At 38.4% G+C, this 18,116-nt stretch overlaps 1 protein-coding gene across 3 annotated transcripts; it reads left to right on the top strand.

The window, feature by feature from the left end:
- Nucleotides 1–169: 169 nt before the first annotated feature.
- Nucleotides 170–9,750, top strand: cep44 (centrosomal protein 44). Of its 3 annotated transcripts, none has more exons than XM_053501424.1 (11): nt 170–316; nt 559–682; nt 2,179–2,326; nt 3,583–3,729; nt 4,573–4,665; nt 5,081–5,245; nt 6,672–6,878; nt 7,021–7,075; nt 7,211–7,278; nt 8,452–8,489; nt 9,297–9,750. In XM_053501424.1, exons 2-11 carry the CDS (start codon nt 594–596, stop codon nt 9,343–9,345), a joined length of 1,059 nt encoding a protein of 352 aa, XP_053357399.1. In that variant the 5' UTR covers nt 170–316; nt 559–593; the 3' UTR covers nt 9,346–9,750. The 3 variants fall into 3 exon arrangements, with proteins under 3 accessions (XP_053357399.1, XP_053357400.1, XP_053357398.1); XM_053501425.1 differs by having other exon boundaries at nt 171–321; nt 8,452–8,485; XM_053501423.1 differs by having other exon boundaries at nt 172–321.
- Nucleotides 9,751–18,116: the final 8,366 nt, after the last annotated feature.

Raw genomic sequence — 18,116 nt, forward strand, 5'->3', positions numbered from 1 at the left:
TTTTTTGCGATTCTGCGATTTGTAACGAATGTTTCAATGCGGAATAAAAAGCTAATTTTAACGTATGACGGCATGGAAACCGACGAAGGACGTGCTAAAACAAAATGGCGTCGTAGCGCTCTTTACGCGCACTACGTAGGGTGTGTAGTGTGTTATTTAATGCACTACTTAGTCTACCTATTTAGTGTGTAGTGCGAGATTTGAGAGTTAAGCATGGTCAAATTTTTTTCCTCGCAAAGACAAGTAAGGCTTATGATAGTGAAGAGAGCTGAATAGAAGGAACTTTATCTTCTTTATTATCAGCTTCATCATTTTGGTGAGGTAATAAAGCACAAAAATACTGATGCATTAATCAAATTAGTTCATTTAATACACTTCCTGTCTAACAGGCTGATTAACTGACATGTATTTGGCACAGGAAGTGGAGCTTTCTGCTCTTATTCAGGTTGGCTTATTTATTTACTCTTAGGAACTCTGATGTTCATAAGAGTAAATGATATTTCCCCCTTATTACCTAAGATGCATATAGGGATGTAATCATTTGTTCTTCCTGTGCAGGCTGAGTAAAGAAGAAAAGGAAGAAGAAGAGGAAGATGGCTACAGGTGATGTGAAAGGAAGTCTCAGGAAGCTGCAGGCATCTCTCAGAGCTGTGAAATACCCACGAGATGTTGATTACCAGGGGTAGGAAATGAGATAAACTTTAATATTATAAAGTGCAGAACGAATAAGGACATTATAAAAACTCTGGGATTATAGTGCTGATGTGTCGCAGGGTTTAGGTCTGATTTCCTTTTTAGAGTTGTTGTGAAGGTAACTCAACCATATACAGGATTCAAAGACTACAAGTCACTTTTTTTTTTATTTTTTATTTTTTAGCTCAGCTCTTTTAGGTGAGGGTTAAGAGCCAAATCACATCGGTGAAAAGTTTACCCCTTTCTTTTAGTAGATGGATTAGTCTAAATAACTCTCACAGAATTATTCATATACAGTAATCACTGACTTATTTACTGAGTCAGTCACTTTTTTCTCAGTACCCTTACTTTTTAACGTACTCAATAACACACATTTGCCTCATTTGCTGACTCACTGAATTACATTCTCTGACTCATTCGCCCAATCCGACGCGTTCACCCGATCTGAATGTTTAAGTCACATAGTTAACTCACTGACTCTCATTGATTGACACACACTTTGACTCACTTACATAAGCACAGAATCACTCACTCACAGGCTCATTCACTTGCAGCCTTAATCACTGAATCAATTACTTTCAGACAGAATAACTGAATCACTCACTTACAGAATCACTGAATCACTCACTTACAGAATCACTGAATCATTAACTTAGTTAACCCAGTGTAAGTATGTATCCAATGATGTAGACTTTAAAGCACTTTTTGTAAGTCGCTCTGGATAAGAGCGTCTGCCAAATGCCTAAATGTAAATGTAAATTTACTCACATAATCACTCGCTCACTGAATCACTCACTCAATGAGTTGCTCTCTAAATCACTCACCACAGACTCACTTACAGAATCACTCACTCACTGAATCACACACTCACCGAATCGCTCTCTCTCACACACTCGCTGAATCGCTCACTCACATCTACATCTAGGCATTTGGCAGACGCTCTTATCCAGAGCAACTTACATTTTTATCTCATTACACATCTGAGCAGTTGAGGGTTAAGGGCCTTGCTCAAGGGCCCAACAGGGACAACTTGGTGGTTGTGGGGATTGAACCTGGGATCTTCTGAACCGTAGGCCAATGCCTTAACCACTGAGCTACCCCTGGCCCCTGGCACTCACCGAATCTCTCACTCACACACTCACCGAATCGCTCACTCACACACTCACCAAATCTCTTACTCACCCACTCACTGAATCACTCACTCACACACACACTGAATCGCTCACTCACACACTCACTGAATCGCTCACTTAGTTTAAATAAGCGAAATACAAACTAAGGCCATCAAATACATATTTAATTAGTTAATCATTAACATGTCTAGTAGTAAGTTGTTGAGCCAACACCATTTACCAGAAGAGCTGCAGGTTCTAGATATCTGTATGAACATGATGCCTGTGCAGATGGACAATGCTGTCTAACACATCACCCCAAGACCTCCCATAAGTGTTAAACTGGGTTGTTCTTCCCCTCCTGCTCCTGCAGGTTAGCTAAAGGAGATCCGTCATGCTGCTTGCCCATCGTGAGCTACACCTTCACCTCCTTCTCTCCCGCTGTGGCCGAGCACCTGGTGGAGTTTGGCGTCGAGCTCACAGGAAAAAACGACATGAGCTTCATGGAATCTGTTTACAAGGTCAGTCAAAAAGTTTGTATACCCTTACTTATACCAGGGCTTAATTGTGGTTATACTTTAGTTAAGTTTAAAGTAAAAGCTCTAGCTGCTGGCCATGATCAAGTGGGGCCAAGCATTTTAGGTTGCACAATGTTTAGGGACGGGCAAAACACTGATGCTAGAATATTGCATAACTTCCTGTTTCTATTGGCTTTCCTAAGGTTGCAAATTAACACAAATGTTGGGTCATGTTGTTAAATAAAAAAATTAAAATAGTGGAAAATACTAAATGGTAGAAATTAATAGTAATTAATATGGTAGTCTGCAGACCCAACGAATCAGAAGAATGCATAATCACATTTGGACGATATATCTTTATGCAGTTGTAATTATAAACGAATGCTCATATATGACCTGTCAGTGGTCCTAACATTCTGGAAGGGGGGGTGTACTTCAAAATTGGTGTGAAGGTAGTTAAGATTGTCCTTTAACATTGATCCAAATTTGAATAAATTAATAAAATGAATACAAAGTGTGAACATGAAGAAGAAGAAGAAGAAGAAGATGCACCAGTTCCAATCGGACATCTGTTGGTCCCCACCTCAATTACTCTAAATTATTTTTTTCCCAAACACAAACAAAACATTTTTTTTCCACTTTATACCACAACATTGACACAACATCAAATTTTGATTCTGATTGGCTGTTAATTAATATATATATATTTTATATAGCTGGGGTTTGAACCTACAACCCCCTGGTTACTGGCTCAGAGCCTTAATGCTGGGGTAAAGGCAGGACCAGGACTGAGAATCCAATGATGGATTTACGATCCAGCAAATCCCATGACCTGGCTTTGTTTTTATCAGTTAGTAAAGCCTTATCTGAGCAGGTTATCAGAACCAGAAGGTTCTCCCTGAGCATCTGCTTTACCTCCCTGCTGGCTCGATTGCTCACGCTCTGTGCCAGCTGCTGAGGAATTCCTATTTTTAACTTGAGGGAGGAGAGGAAAAAACTTATGTTTATCTCTGTTGGTTTAAGTGTGTTATCGTGCATTTGGCTCAAGGTGAAGCAGATGATTAGCTGGAGACTGAGACCTGACACTGAGAGCTGGAGTGAAGCTGGAGTAAGGCTGGGTGATATGATGATATAATATTGTTATTTAGATAAATTCAGTATCAGTGATTTCAAGTTTCGGGGATATCAATAATCCTTTATAGGTAATTTACTGACTGATGTAGAAATATTAATGTGCAATGCGTGCGTGTGTGTTTTAGGTTCTGCGTGATCTCTTCAGTTATAAACCCTTGCTGACGAGGCAGCAGTTCCTGCAGTCCGGTTTTGCCGAGCGGAAGATCGCTCTTCTCTGTGACATCATCGGCTTCATCCTGGACAAACACAAACAGCTCACTAAAGGCACTAAGGTATGGATTGTAGTGCGCACTACTACGGCTTCTAATCCTCACTCTAACAAAAAAAAACATTATGTATACAAATGTAAATGATCTGCTGTTTGGCATCACCGTAATCAGTCACACTTTTCCCTCTATACCCCTCCTAAACCATTCATGGGAATGTGACCAAACCTTCACAGAATATAAATTAGGGAGCGCAGTCATGCATTGACTATTTCATTTTAATGACATTGCTTTACATGACAAGCATCATTTTTGTGTCTCAGAGAGGCTAGGTGGTTTATAGTTGCTATAGCATAAGTGATAACTGGAACTAAGTTAATTCTTGGAAGTTTCACAACTATAAAAAGTAAGCCATGGAGTTCATAAAACCAATAAAATTGTGACCACTGTGGCATAAGAGGATTAAAACACTCGCAACATTATAGAAAAACAGTAAACTTGAGGGCGATACGAGTAGCTCCAGTTTGTGTCTGGTTGATGACATCATTGTGAAGATGCTGATTTTAAAATAGCTACAACACATCCTGTTGACTTTTTGACTGTGTTTTTCTTTCCATCTCTGCATCAGTCATGTTTTTAACTCAAATAGCGTATAAATTATAACAAGTCACGTCACTGAGTGCGGCTTTCTCAAAGGTTCATAAAAAATCTAATTTGCTCTTATGAATTAAATAAATATTTCAATCATTGTTTAGACATTTATACATACCTCATTATTCTTTCAAGTAATACACAAGCTGAATTGATCTTTAACGTGGTTAAAGTTTTTTTCTTTGCTTCAGATTGTAATCTAACTTATTCTGAACATTCTCAGATGACTTACAATCAGAGTGAAATTTTATTTTTCAGCCCATCGGTCAGTTGAGAATGAGGCAGCTGTCTCGCTCGAAATCTGTGGAATGTTCACCACCCAGAGAGACCCAAAGGACACCTGGCCAGAAGGTGAGCAAATGAAAAATAATAATAATAATAATAATAATAATAATAATAATAATAATGATTGTGATGATGTTGCTCATATTGTTTAACAGTAGGGCAGTAATAAGGAAATCTATAATGACAGATTTATTACTGCACTATACAGGTTATATAACGGCACATTTGGAGCAGGAGTAAAATAAAAAAGTGTTTAAGGATTAAAAAAAAAAAAAAAAAAAAAGGTAAAATATGTGACCTTTAATATTCCCCAAAAATCATGAGTTTGAACTTAATGGTTAATTTTTGACTCACATATTCCATATCCTTATTAGTAACCATGGGAATAATTTAAATGACTATTAAACCGACTTTGTCTTCGTTTATTAGAAAGTTTTGGTCATTAAGTGGTTTTAAGGATGTGTGCTTTGTCCATTTGCAGGTAGTTTCTAGCAGGTCGCTGGTCGAGAGACACCCGCTTCACCGATCTCCAGCACACACCAGCTTCTCCTCAGACGACCAGCAGCTGCACGAAGATCAGGACAAGAACGAGGATGGAAGGCGGAGACCTCACAACAGAGATGTTCCTTCACCTCCTGCTCACACAGTGAGAATCTGTAAAAACCTGTATTGAAATACACTGTATAGATACACACCAACGCACCTCTCTTGGCTTGAAAATAACTCACTGTTTTTTTTTTGTTTTTTTTTATCCTGAGCGTGTTTCCGATCATGTGAGTAATGAATTTTCTGCTGAAGTGGAGTTGTGGTGAAATGTAGTTTTATTTATTCTTCATCTGCATTCAGCACATCCTCAGCAGTGCAGCGGATTCTCCGTCATGTTGCTCCATACACAAAGCTGGGAATCAAGCGCACATCTCAACAAAGCAGCTTCTGTGTTTTGATTAAGAATTCTTTACATTAGTCAAAACACGGCCGATGTGCGTCAACTTCAAATATTCACGTAAAAAGTTTGTCTCGAAACAAACTCGGAGACTGAATGAAACGAGTGGAGGAGATTATAAATTAACTCTGAGAGTGACTTGTAAAAGATAACTCAGAGATTATTTAAAGCTGCCACTCAGAGATGATTCTAATAGACGACTCAGAGCTGATTTGTAAAAATTAGTTAAAAAGATGATTCTGAAATGTTCTGGGTTTGAAAAGACGACTCAAAGGACTGACTCAAAAAGTCATCTCGGACACCTGACGACTCGAAAAGTAGACTCTGACTCTGAAGGGCTGACTTTGAAAAGACGATTCGAAGGGCTGACTCGAAAAGACGATTCGAAGGGCTGACTCGAAAAGACGATTCGAAGGGCTGACTCGAAAAGACGATTCGAAGGGCTGACTCGAGAAGACGACTCGAAGGGCTGACTCGAAAGGACGATTCGAAGGGCTGACTCGAAAAGACGATTAGAGGGGCTGATTCGAAAAGACGACTCGAAGGGCTGACTCGAAAAGACAACTCAGGACTGACAGCTAGAAAAGACGACTCCTTGACAACTCAAAAAGATGACTCGAAAAGACTACTTGGAGAGCTGACAGCTCGGAAAGACGACTCGGAGGGCTGACGATTCGAAAATACGACTCGGAGGACTGACGGCTTGAAAAGATGCCTTGAAGGACTGACTCAAAAGGACAACTCGGAGACCTGACACAAAAGGACAACTCGGAGACCTGACTCAAAAAGACGACTCGGAGACCTGACTCAAAAAGACGTCTCGGAGACCTGACTCAAAAAGACGACTCGGAGACCTGACTCAAAAAGACGACTCGGAGACCTGACTCGAGGAGAGGCGACTCGGAACAGACGATTTGGAGACTTTAACAGTGAAATAAAAACACGACTCTGAGATTAGATAGAAAGAATAAAAGAGATGACAAAGACAAATCTCAAAAAGGCAACACTGCCTTTGAGTCACTTGGAGAACAGAAATACTTCTAGTAAAAGTGATCTAATTAATAATGAATATGATGAAATAATACCACTGTACAAGTAAAGTCACACACTCCCGCTTGTACTCCTATAGGAGTGTGTGTCGGAGAGCAGGCTGAGGGCGGTGGAGACGAGTCTTCAGCAGTGTGTGTGCAGGCTGGAGCAGCAGTTGAGCTCTCTGGACCTGAGAGTGCAGGCGCTGGAGAAGAGCACAGCTGGAACGATCTGTATAGAGCGCAGCGTGTGGGAGGAGCTGGAGAACCGGGTGCTGCTGCTGGAGACGGGGCTGACCTTATCTCAGGCACACAGATTGTTAATTTATTTACCGTTTAAGAGCAGTGAGCTTGATTAGCGTTGTTTTAACAAGGGATGCATGTGACTCTGGCTCATTAAAGCTGTGTTACTAAGAGGTGTGTGAAATGGGTTTCTCTCAATTTTTGCAGGATCCAATGAGCGGAGTTAGGAGTGTGGAGATGAGCCATCACCCTGATGAGACCGGTGAGGAGTAGGGGCTCATTCTCTCTCGGCACTGGGAGAACTCGGATCCCATTTATATTAACACACATTATTTCTGCTAAATGTATTATTAAATATTCGTATTTTTGCGTCCTTGTTCTTTTATGTGGGTTAAAGAGCTGGTAAGTCGTTCGACTGTGGCACACCAGACCTCACCAGGCAACCGATTATCATCGTCCTCAGAGGTGAATTTCATCTGTCTATCCATCGATTTGTTAATCTGTCCACTTGTGTAGCCATCCTTACCTCAATTCATCCATTAATTAGTCCATCCATCTCTCCGTACAGCCATCCATCAATCTGTTTATCCCACAATTCATAAATTCAATAGGCAATACATCTAATCATCTATCCAGTAATCTGTGTATGCACCCAACCTTTAACCCATTTATCTACCTATCCATCCATCCATACATACATTAATCTGTACATTTTCATTTTCATTTAATTTCATTTATTAATTTATTTTCCCATTTTGTTCCCCCATCCATTAACCCATTTCTTAATCTGTTTATCAACTCATCCATTCATCCAATAAACGGTCTATTTGTCTTCATATACTGGATATTCATTGACCTGTCCATGTATCCATTCATTTGCTTATCCATCCTTTAGTCTCTCTGTCCAGAAATCCATTTCATTCATTCATTAATCCACCCATTCCTCCATCCATCATCCAATCATCCATAACATTTTCTGTCTAATAATTAATTTGCTTGTTAATCTATCCGGCCATAATCTATCTGTCTAGTAATCCATTATTCATTAATCAGTCCATCTATCATTTTTCTATCCATCCATCCATTCATCTATGGATTATTATTCAGTCCATTCATCCCTCCATTAAGTTGTTTATGAATTTGTTTATCCACCCAATTCATCCCTTAAATACAGTAATCGGTTTCTCTCTTAATATCTCCATTTGTATGTTCATCTGTCCATCATAAAACATTTATCCATCCATCATTAAATCCATCCATTAAGTAATTAATTCTTCTAGCAAACAAAGTATACACACAAGTGTTTGTCTTTCCAGACTCCTGCAGTGTTGGTATAGTCCAGTAAAAGAAATCTTCCCCATTCGTTAAGTGCCAGTGTTCTGAATTTGTTTAATAATGAGCGTTGATTTTAAGAGGTATAGTAGATTATTAGATTAGTGTGTAATGTATATCTACTACATCATGACCCCTGCTAATATTTTATGATTTTTGCATGACAGTATGTTATAATCTGGCGTCCTGAAGTGGTTGAAACTACAGTTTGTGTAGGGTGTTCATGTGTAGAGGAAGCTCATTGTGTAGTATTCTAATCTGTTGTCATTAGAGACGACTGAATTTGTTCTTTTCTTCTTTCTTTAGGAGAATATTAAAGAGCGGCTGGAGAGAATAGCCAGTATGTAAGTGTTGTATTTTTAAAAATAAGTGCAAAATGAAGCAATAATTCAAATAATTATATATGCAATACATGAAGCAAACTTCTTATTTACAAACATTTAAGTATTATCTGTGCGCCTGCCACTAGGTTTCGCTGTAGCTATGCTATTTGTTGGTAATCTAATTCTTCATGTCCAAAGCTGAATGGTATTTGGACTTGGACTGAACCCTGAACATGTATTTTCTTTCTTTGTAATATTTGACAATGATTAATAACCAAAGGCAAGGCTCCAACTATTGACACTTTGACCTCCAAAATACTCTGTGCATGCTGAATAACGGGTGATGAATCTTTCTTAATCATCGTTGTAAGAATAGTTATAACTCTTTCATAAAAATAACAAACCAACAAAACAGTTTGCATCATCAAAGCTCAAAAAAACCTTGTATATGGCCGGTGTTCAATTCAAACAGGGACTTTTGATTGTGCAGAATAATCAAATCAAAAGTCCTGGTTTGACTTGAACACCTTTCATAGTATTTTTAACTGTTTTAAAACTGTTTTAACTGTTTTTTTTTTTTTACGATGCCTTGCATAAGTATTCACCCCTTCGTCATTTCCTCATGTTAAAACCTGGAGCTGAATTGAATTGACCCGAGTCCCTTTAAAGTTTCACATGCGTCTATGTGATTAAGTCAGATCCTGATGGGGGGGGGATACTTATGCAGCGTACTGTATATTTCTTTTCAGTCATCTAAGTGAACAGATTATTTTTAATGCTTATTTACTGTATATACATCTCTTGTATTCCTGTATTTGTGCTTTGCAGGATGAAGGACACATCCAGCCTTTTAAAGAATATCGAGCCGACAATATGAGTTTATATGACTGAGATGATCATGTGATGTGTGTGTGTCACATCAAAGTGAATGTAGAGGTTAAAATCCTCACCGCTGTATTTATTTATACTCTTTAGTAGACAGGATGTAGTTATGATTTAAGCTGCTTCGTAGTGAATTTTCATTATGATTATGGTTATACTTTTAAGCTCGAGTGCTTGAAATGCATTTCTCCGTTTCGGCTGAGGTTAATTATCGTTGAAGTGCCTTATCCAGTAGATGTCCCTGTAACGCTGTACCTCATATTATCATGCCTTTTCTGCCCCCTGTGGGCCGTGATGTGTATTAGCACAATGTTCTTCAGCGCAGAGGTAAAACATGATGTGTTCCTTTTGTATGCCTGTATGCCTTTATATCCAGTAAAAACCACAGAAGTTTGTAAAAGCCTGTGTGAGTGTTTATGTTGAGCGATTGTACAGATGTGAGCAGGGAACTCTGCAGCAAAATCACCCCGAGGTATCTCATACAATCCAGCCTGTTGATCAGATTCAAAGCCTATTATTAAGCATTATAATGCACATGGTTTAAAGCAAAGCAGTCTCTTTGTATGGTACTTTACATTTAGCTGCCTTGCTTTACAATCTTCATAGATGCATATTAAGGCAAATAAGACAAGTCTAAACAGTTTATTGTAGAGTTGAAAAAGAAAATGTCCTTTGCCTTAAATAATACAAATACAGGAAGAGACATGTAGATGTTGTTCTCTCTCGGGCAGGTGTCACAAACACACTTATTTTTTCTTTTTTTTTCTTTTTTTTTTTATGAAAGCTTGAGTATGCATGGTGTCAAAACTTTTTTAAATTAGTTAAATGATCAGGTGATGAACTGATCTCTGAAAGCATGAAGGTAAAGTTGTAGTTGTAATTTCAACATTTTAAGTACATTTTAAGATAATAAAAAACTGACAAGAACAAAAAGTATGAAAAAAATTAAATGAAAAGCAAAAGGACTGCTGTGCAAAAGTTTAGAAAGTAAGAGATTTACCTATTAATGTAATAATGTGATGCAAATTGCAATGCTTTAGAAAATCATCTGACTTCTCAAATAATCCTTGCAGGTCTGTATAGTAAAATATATATATATATATATATATATATATATATATATATAATGTGTGTGTGTGTGTGTATATATATATATATAATACAGCAAGGAAAAAAAGGTAAAGCAGAACGTCATGGTACTGTATGTATGGTATGTTGGAGGACAAATAAAGCACAAAATTGTCAAACTGCAAGTCATACTTGAGCCTCCAATAACAATAATGGACTGCATATTAGTTTAAACACATCCTCCTGCTGTTATACTGAACTTAGAGCTTCCAAACACCCAGTAGGATTGCAGATCAATCCCTGCTATGTGATATCACCCAAATAGGTTGTGATGGATTTCCTGTTGAATTTGGTTTCTTTCTATTACCAACTCGGGGATTTTTTTTTCTTTTGCCACCGACGCCTTGGCTTGCTCATCAAGGACAATTATGATTTATATGATTTATTTTTCCACACATTTCATACTCATTTTCTTAAACATGCTTTGGGCTGGTGTTTCAGCTAGGGCAATGGGGATCATTTCCCTGATAGACGGAGGAACGGATTGAGCTAAAGACCAGGACAATTCTGGAAGCAAGCATCACCTTGTCTGTTTAAAACAACAACAACAGGATAGTGATCTTCGACAATATGATGGTGATCTAAAACACACTTCTTGCCTTCTCGCACTCCCTACACTTTATCAAAACTCTGTGATTAGACCTTAGATGAGAAGGACGCTGGAAGCCTTTTGTAAAGAATGAGTAAAAAAACAGCTGAAAGACTTCAACTTTCATAAAACATGTTTACAAGCTGTGATACTTCGCAAAGTACAGTGGTGTTCAAAATAATAGCAGTGTGTAAAAAAGTGAGTAAAGCTCCATATAATAACTTTTAATTTAACTTTTAATTTAAATCACATAAATGCATTGGACACCCTGCACCTTCTATTCTGAATCACAACATGAAGAAAAATGTGCTAAATGTTTTATTTGTTAATTACGTAAGTGAAAAAAAAACAAATATTAGTCTGTTAAAAAAAAATTGCATTGTGGAGTTCAATTAGAGAGGTAAATTATTCTGTGAAAAACAGGTGTTCCCCTTATTTAAGTTTAAATGCAGAAAAGGTTGTCCTGTGCATTTCTCTCTGAAAATCAGAGTAAAATGGGTTGTTCAAAAGAACAGCGTACTTTAATTCAAAAGTTAATTAGAGATGGCAAAACATACAAAGAAGTGAAGAAAATGATAGGCATTTTTAAGCTTTAAAATGGAGATAAAAACCAGAAAGACGTGGAAGAAAACGGAAAACTAGCATTCGAATGGATCGAAGAATAACAAAATTGATTTAAAGAACATCTAAAGTTGCCTGTTAGTACTGTTACTATTAGAAGACGGCTATGTGAAGTCAAGCTATCAGCAAGAAGCCCCCGTATAATCCCATTGTTGAAAAAAAGACATGTGCTAATGAAGAACACAATGACTGGCCTTAAGAGAAATAGTGCAATATTTTGTGGACTGATGAAAGCAAGATTGTTCTTTTTGGGTCTAGAGGCCGCAAACAGTTAGTCAGGCCCCCAAACACTGAACTCAAGCCACAGTACACTGTAAAGACAGTGAAGCATAGAGGCCCAAGCATCATGATATGGGCATGCTTCTCGTTGGGCCTATTTATCACATTTCAGGGATCAGGGATCAATTTGAGTACATCAGAATACTTAAAGAGGTCACGTTGCCTTATGCCAAAGAGGAAATTTGGGGTGTTTCAACAAGACAACGACCCCGAACACATCAGTAAGCCAGCAGCATCTTGGATCCAGACCAATAGGATTAACGTTATGGAGTGTCCAGCCCAATCGCCAGACCCTAATCCAATAGAAATGTTGTGATTCAGAATAGAATGTGCAGGGTGTCCAATGCATTTATGTGATTTAAATAAAAAAGTTTTTATATGGATATGGAGCTTTACTCACTTTTTTTTTAACACACTGCTATTATTTTAAACACAAATGTAGATGCTTTGACCTTTCTCATGGAAAAAAATACTTTGTATGCAAAAAAATATATATATTTGCGTGGGTTCAAATCAAAGCAGGACTTTTAATAACAGAACACAGTTCTGAGAAATAGAGAAACTCCCTTATATAAAGAAAAAAAACTCCCATTATTTCTCTATATAATCCCCAGCTACACTAATGCACTTACCCCAGTGTTTCACTAGTGCTTGGACACCATCAAGATAGAAAGTTCCCTCAGTACACCAGAAGCATTATCAGAGTGTCTGCTTCACATTCTTTTGGCCTCCCAGGACCTTCTTAAAGAGCCAAAACATGTGGAGGTGGTTTGGAGTGAGGTCAGGACTGTACGGGGAATGTGACAATAACAAAGAGAGTTTTAGACTAAAAATAGAAGATTAAACATGTTTCATCAATAATCAAGAACATGGAGAGTCTTCCTTTAACGAGGTGTTAATATAACCTTGGAAATGGAAGGAGTCTCCAGTATCAGCACTCTTTTTCTTTTAGCTTTTAGATATAAAGACACATGTGAGATAGTCGTCTGATTTTATTAAATTTACAAACCAGAAATGAAAGCAAAATTTCCTTCTTCAAAACTCATCATGTCACAAAACATGCCCAGACAAACTACTATACGAGTCAGCAAATTGGCTCTTATAAAGACCTTTCCTAGGAAAGCAAGCCCAAAACTTTTTTTTAAAAATCAGGAACGACCATGGAGTTAGAAGGTGTGTCCAAACACACTTGTGCACTTACAGTATATTCTGATTGGGCTTTTAGTGGAAGATTAGGGTTCATCGAATGCAAATGCAAATTTTTACTCGTCACATACACACCCTTACACAGTGCGATAAAAGAAATAAGGTAATATGAAAAATATATAAATAAAAGTATAACAAATATAGAAATGTAAAAAGTAAGAACTGTATAAAGCATGTGGAATGTGCACTGTGATAGCTGCAGTACGGGGTGGCCATGGAGTGTGAAATGAAATAATGAGCAGCAGTGGTCTTTTATTGTATCTTTAAGGATTTAATTCAATTTTATTCGCAGCGATTTTAACGTGGAAGTTTGTATGAAATGTGGGCGGCACGGTGGTGTAGAGGTTAGCACTGTCACCTTGCACCTCCAGGGTCCAGGTTCGATTCCTGTCTCTGTGTGCATAAATTTTGCATGTTCTCCCCGTGCTTGGTGGGTTTCCTACGGGTACTCCGGTTTCCTCCCACATTCCAAAGACATGTAGGTAAGGTTAATTGACGTTTCCAAATTGCCCGTAGTGTGCGAGTGAGTGTGTGTATGTGTGCGTGCCCTGCGATGGATTTGAAACGGCCTTGAGTTCTGTCCAGGGTGTACCCTGCCTCGTGCCCTAAGCCTCCTGGGATAGGCTCCAGGTCCCCGTGACCCTGAATACAGGATAAACACTAAGACTGTGTCTGAGTCCCGAACATTAATAGAAGACTATCCCATAACTTTGGTGCTTTGTAAGAAAAAGCTCTGCCCCCTGCTGTAGTTTTCATAATACGCGGTACTGACAAGCAGCCTGCATCCTTTGATCGAAGTAGGCGTGGCGGATCGTAAGACACTAGCAGCTCACTCAAATACTGCGGCTGCGAGACCATTTAATGCTTTATACGTCCAAAGTAGTATTTTAAAATTAATGCAAAATTTCACAGGGAGCCAATGCAGTGAAGATAAGATAGGGGTGATGTGCTCGTATCTTTTGTTCCTAGTGAGGACTCCCACTGCTGAATTTTTGAGCTGAAGCTTCTTTATACACCCAGTTGTACAACCAGTACAGTAAGGCATGACAATAGTCCAGCCTAGAGGTGATAAAAGCATAAACTAATTTTTCTGCATTGTTTAATGACAATGTATTTCTTATCTTGGCAATATTTCTGAAGTTAAAGAATGCTATCCTGGGAACATTATTTACATAAGCTTCAAATGAAACACTGGCATCTATAATCACATCTACAGTAGGTATTTTACTGGTGCACTTGATGGAACAGAAAGCTTGCATCTAGCTACTGTACCTGAGGTCCTATGACTAAAACTTTTTAACGTTTTAAGCAGAAGGAAGTTAATTAACGTCCAGTATTTTATCTCTTTCATACATTGCACAACTTTATTAAGCTGGTTTTTCTGGTTTTGCTGAGACATATAACTGTGTGTCATCAGCATAACAACGAAAAAACTAACACCATGCTTACAAATTATGTTGCCCATATATGTTTTCTGCACTTCTGCATATGTTTCATTGTACTCCTGTGCAATGTGCAAATGATTGTTCATGCAAACACAGCCTGAAAAGTGTTTTATTGATTTAATTAATTTTATGCCACAATGTAACTTTTTATCCATTTAAACTGTAGCTACAAAAAAAAAAACAGGTGAGTTCTTGATCTCACTTAATTGGCAGCTTTTAACCATTTCTCATACACTTTCCTGCCTCTCTTAAAGTTAAAGACAAAAAGAAAAATGACAACTTATTATGGAACCATAAGGCATGGCATCCTTTGCCTTGAAGATTTTGGAAGACTATAATTTGGAAGATTATAGGTTTTCTTTCCAAAGCAACATGTTTGAGAAAATTGTGAAACCTTGTGATCGATCATAATGGAGACTTTGTGAGCGCTGTGGTTCCTTTGTGATGCTGTTTGTATTAAACCCAAATTACTTCCTTGACATTTCCAACATGGCTTAAAATTACAGTAGCTTTGTAACTCATTTTTTTGCCGATCAGCTTCATTTAGGACATTGTGGAATTTGTATTTAATTAATTAATTATTTTTTCCAACAGAAAGATTGATATCACTATTTCACCGCATAAAGGCTTGGAAATAACCCTGGAAAGTACCCAGAAAGTTAAATCAGGTGACTTCCAGCAGGGAAAGTTCAAACAGCTGTGACCATACAGATCTGCACAGTTGAGATTTAAGCCACACTGAGGTTTTTGTGTTTGTGGAAAAAAAAATTACACCCGAACGACAAATCATGCTGCCTCAGGTGGAGGAAATGGATATTAAGGTGCATATTAGGCTTAATGACTACAATTATAATCACACGCTAAAGAACGGAGGCCAAAACGAAAAGCGATCCAGGAGCCCAAGCGAACGTGTCATTAGCCGTGCTCCTGATTAGCCGTAGAGCGCATGCCTCTGGTGCTCCTCAACGTTACGCTAATCTGCACCTCCATTTATCACGACCTCTCAGAAAAGCATACCGGCAGGGTGGGGCGGGTCTCCATTGTGAGAAATTTCATTCTCAGGGGCATTTACATCCTGCTTCTGGAGAATGGACGAAAATCAACATTTAGAGCATTCCATCCAGACCTCTTAGCGTCTGTTTGTGTAGTGTTTGCCAGACGCACGGCCTGCATCGGGTTCGTTCTCGGCCCTAATTAGCTGTACCTCGTGCGCGTCGCTGAACTGTTTTCTGTCTTGATTGGTTGGTGTCGGGCGTTTCTTGAGGCACGCTGGGCTAATTGAGCTCATCATTCAAGTTAATGAGAGAGGAGAGAGACTAATAAACCAAACCGCAAAAAGAACATGAAGTGCTCAGTGGCTTTTACTAAAAAATCTGCAGAGCAAGAGGGCAATGGCCAAATCGTGAAGGTTTCGCAAATGTACAGTAGACTTTTAGCAATGTGAAAAAAATGTCAGAAATTCCGAGCTTTTTTGGTGGTTTCAGGATTACCAAGGAAATAAAACACCATCCAAAACCATTAAATTATTCTACTAAATTATAAATGGTGTTCAAATCAAAGCAGGACTTTTGATTGTACAGAACAACAGTGAAATGTTACAGAACACTCGCAAAATGTTTACGGGAATGGAATGGGCTCTGAACCACATCATCATTTTTTTAAATATTTGCATCGTTTAAATGTTTAACTGCGGCTATAATTCTCATCAATGTACTGTCTTCTGTAAACGTCAATCAGTTTTACACCTTCAGTCACCAGAAATTTCACAACAAATCCCAGTTTGACTTGAACGCCCCTTTTATTTCAGAGCTAATCAAGTCTTTTTGCACTTTTTGCATTTATGTTTTTACACAAAAACAAAGATCTAAGGAACCGGATTTTACCCGATTTTCTCCCTAATTTAATCATAGCCAGTTCGCACCAGTCATTAGGGCACTCCCACATCAAGGCTACAACTATGACCCAGACTATGCCTTCTTAGCTGTCTGAACCACGTGACGCCGCCAACTGCATCTTTTGAACTGCTCACTCACATAAGTCTTATGATCAGTGTAACACACTCAGAGGACAGCGCTATCCACGCCTTCCACTTCTGTACGTTCACAGATGCCCGTGATTGGATGTAGAGCCGTGATTGATGTGAAAGAACTAAGTGCCTCCCATCCCTCCCCTCTGGAGGGATGCAAATAGGCTACAGCATCACATAGGATTTTACTGCTGTGCCACTTGGGGCCGTTTTTTTTATTTTTTTTTTTTATAAATGAATAAATCTGCTGCACTCATTTAGGCCCTAAGACAGTCTTTTACCTTTGTGATTTTGTTTAGCAATACAGAAGTCAAACATGTTTTTTTTTTTTTTAAATGCACCATACCATTGGTGTACTGTAATGTACTGTATAATATATCCATTAATCCATATCGGTATTTGAATTGCGAACCTGAAGTGGGCGTGGCTTATCATGCACAATTTATTTTGTTTTAGGATAAACAGGAAATCTACTACTTTGCCTCTGTGAGAGATGGGGGGGGGGGGGAAGAATCCAGATGTTCAAACATCAGCATGGTCAGTGGCTCTGAGAGTTCAGCTATATTATTCCATTTTATGCGGTAATTTGTCAACTACAGATGAGGGCAGGAATCAAACAAGTCTGGTGGTCTCTATCTATCTATCTATCTATCTATCTATCTATCTATCCATCTATCTTTCTATCTTTCTATCTAAAAATAAATAAACTTGTACCTTTATTTAAATCACTACGACTCATAATAACTTCCCGCGATCTTCTTATCTTAGTTTTATATTTCTCCCATTTGCCTTTTTTGTAGCTTTATGTGATTAAAGTGCGGTTGCATACGTCTAGGTTTAACCAGATGCCCTGTGAAACCTCCTGACAAGAAAAAAAAAAAATCCCATAAAGATTCACTTACATTCCTAGATCTATAAATATCAGAATCATCCATTTTTCCTCTTGCATCATCTATCACACAACCTGTGTTCAGTATGTTGTTCCGGATGGCACGTGGGTGTGCAGGAGCAGACTTTATTAACCGCATACTCTACATTCCTTGTTCAACTGAAACCTAAGACTGGAAAATGATCCTGTGTATGAAAGTCACAGCTCCTGTGTGTATTTATCCTGGCTCCTTGGCTAGAATAATTGCTTTTCCTTGACCCACTAGATTGCGTCCTTTTCTTCATTTCATTCCGAAACGAATTTCCTCTGTGCTCACTTGATTGAAATCATACATCTTTTCTTGCTTTTATTTTCTTGGCTAATCACGGCGGAGTTGTTTTCACTGGCACCCGGCCCAAAGCTTGTCGTCTGCCAGTCAAAATAGTTTTCACAAACCTGTGGGAAGGGTTAGAATAACAAATGTACTTGTGGGAAGGTAAGTGCACCGGGACAAGCATTGGACAAGAATTGTAAAGAAATATGCAGCTTACTTTGGAGTGACTCAGTTAGCATTGAGGAATTATGGTTTTGTGAAGATACACAC

The sequence above is a fragment of the Clarias gariepinus genome, chromosome 8 (assembly GCF_024256425.1).
Source record: "Clarias gariepinus isolate MV-2021 ecotype Netherlands chromosome 8, CGAR_prim_01v2, whole genome shotgun sequence".
In the NCBI taxonomy this organism is placed as follows: domain Eukaryota; kingdom Metazoa; phylum Chordata; class Actinopteri; order Siluriformes; family Clariidae; genus Clarias; species Clarias gariepinus.

Excerpts from the sequence above, each read along its gene's own strand:
- cep44 (XM_053501424.1), top strand. The coding sequence starts at position 594 with ATGGCTACAGGTGATGTGAAAGGAAGTCTCAGGAAGCTGCAGGCATCT. Across the intron at positions 2,327-3,582 it reads TCATGGAATCTGTTTACAAG|GTTCTGCGTGATCTCTTCAG; the intron begins GTCAGTCAAAAA and ends TGTGTGTTTTAG. Across the intron at positions 5,246-6,671 it reads CTTCACCTCCTGCTCACACA|GAGTGTGTGTCGGAGAGCAG; the intron begins GTGAGAATCTGT and ends GTACTCCTATAG.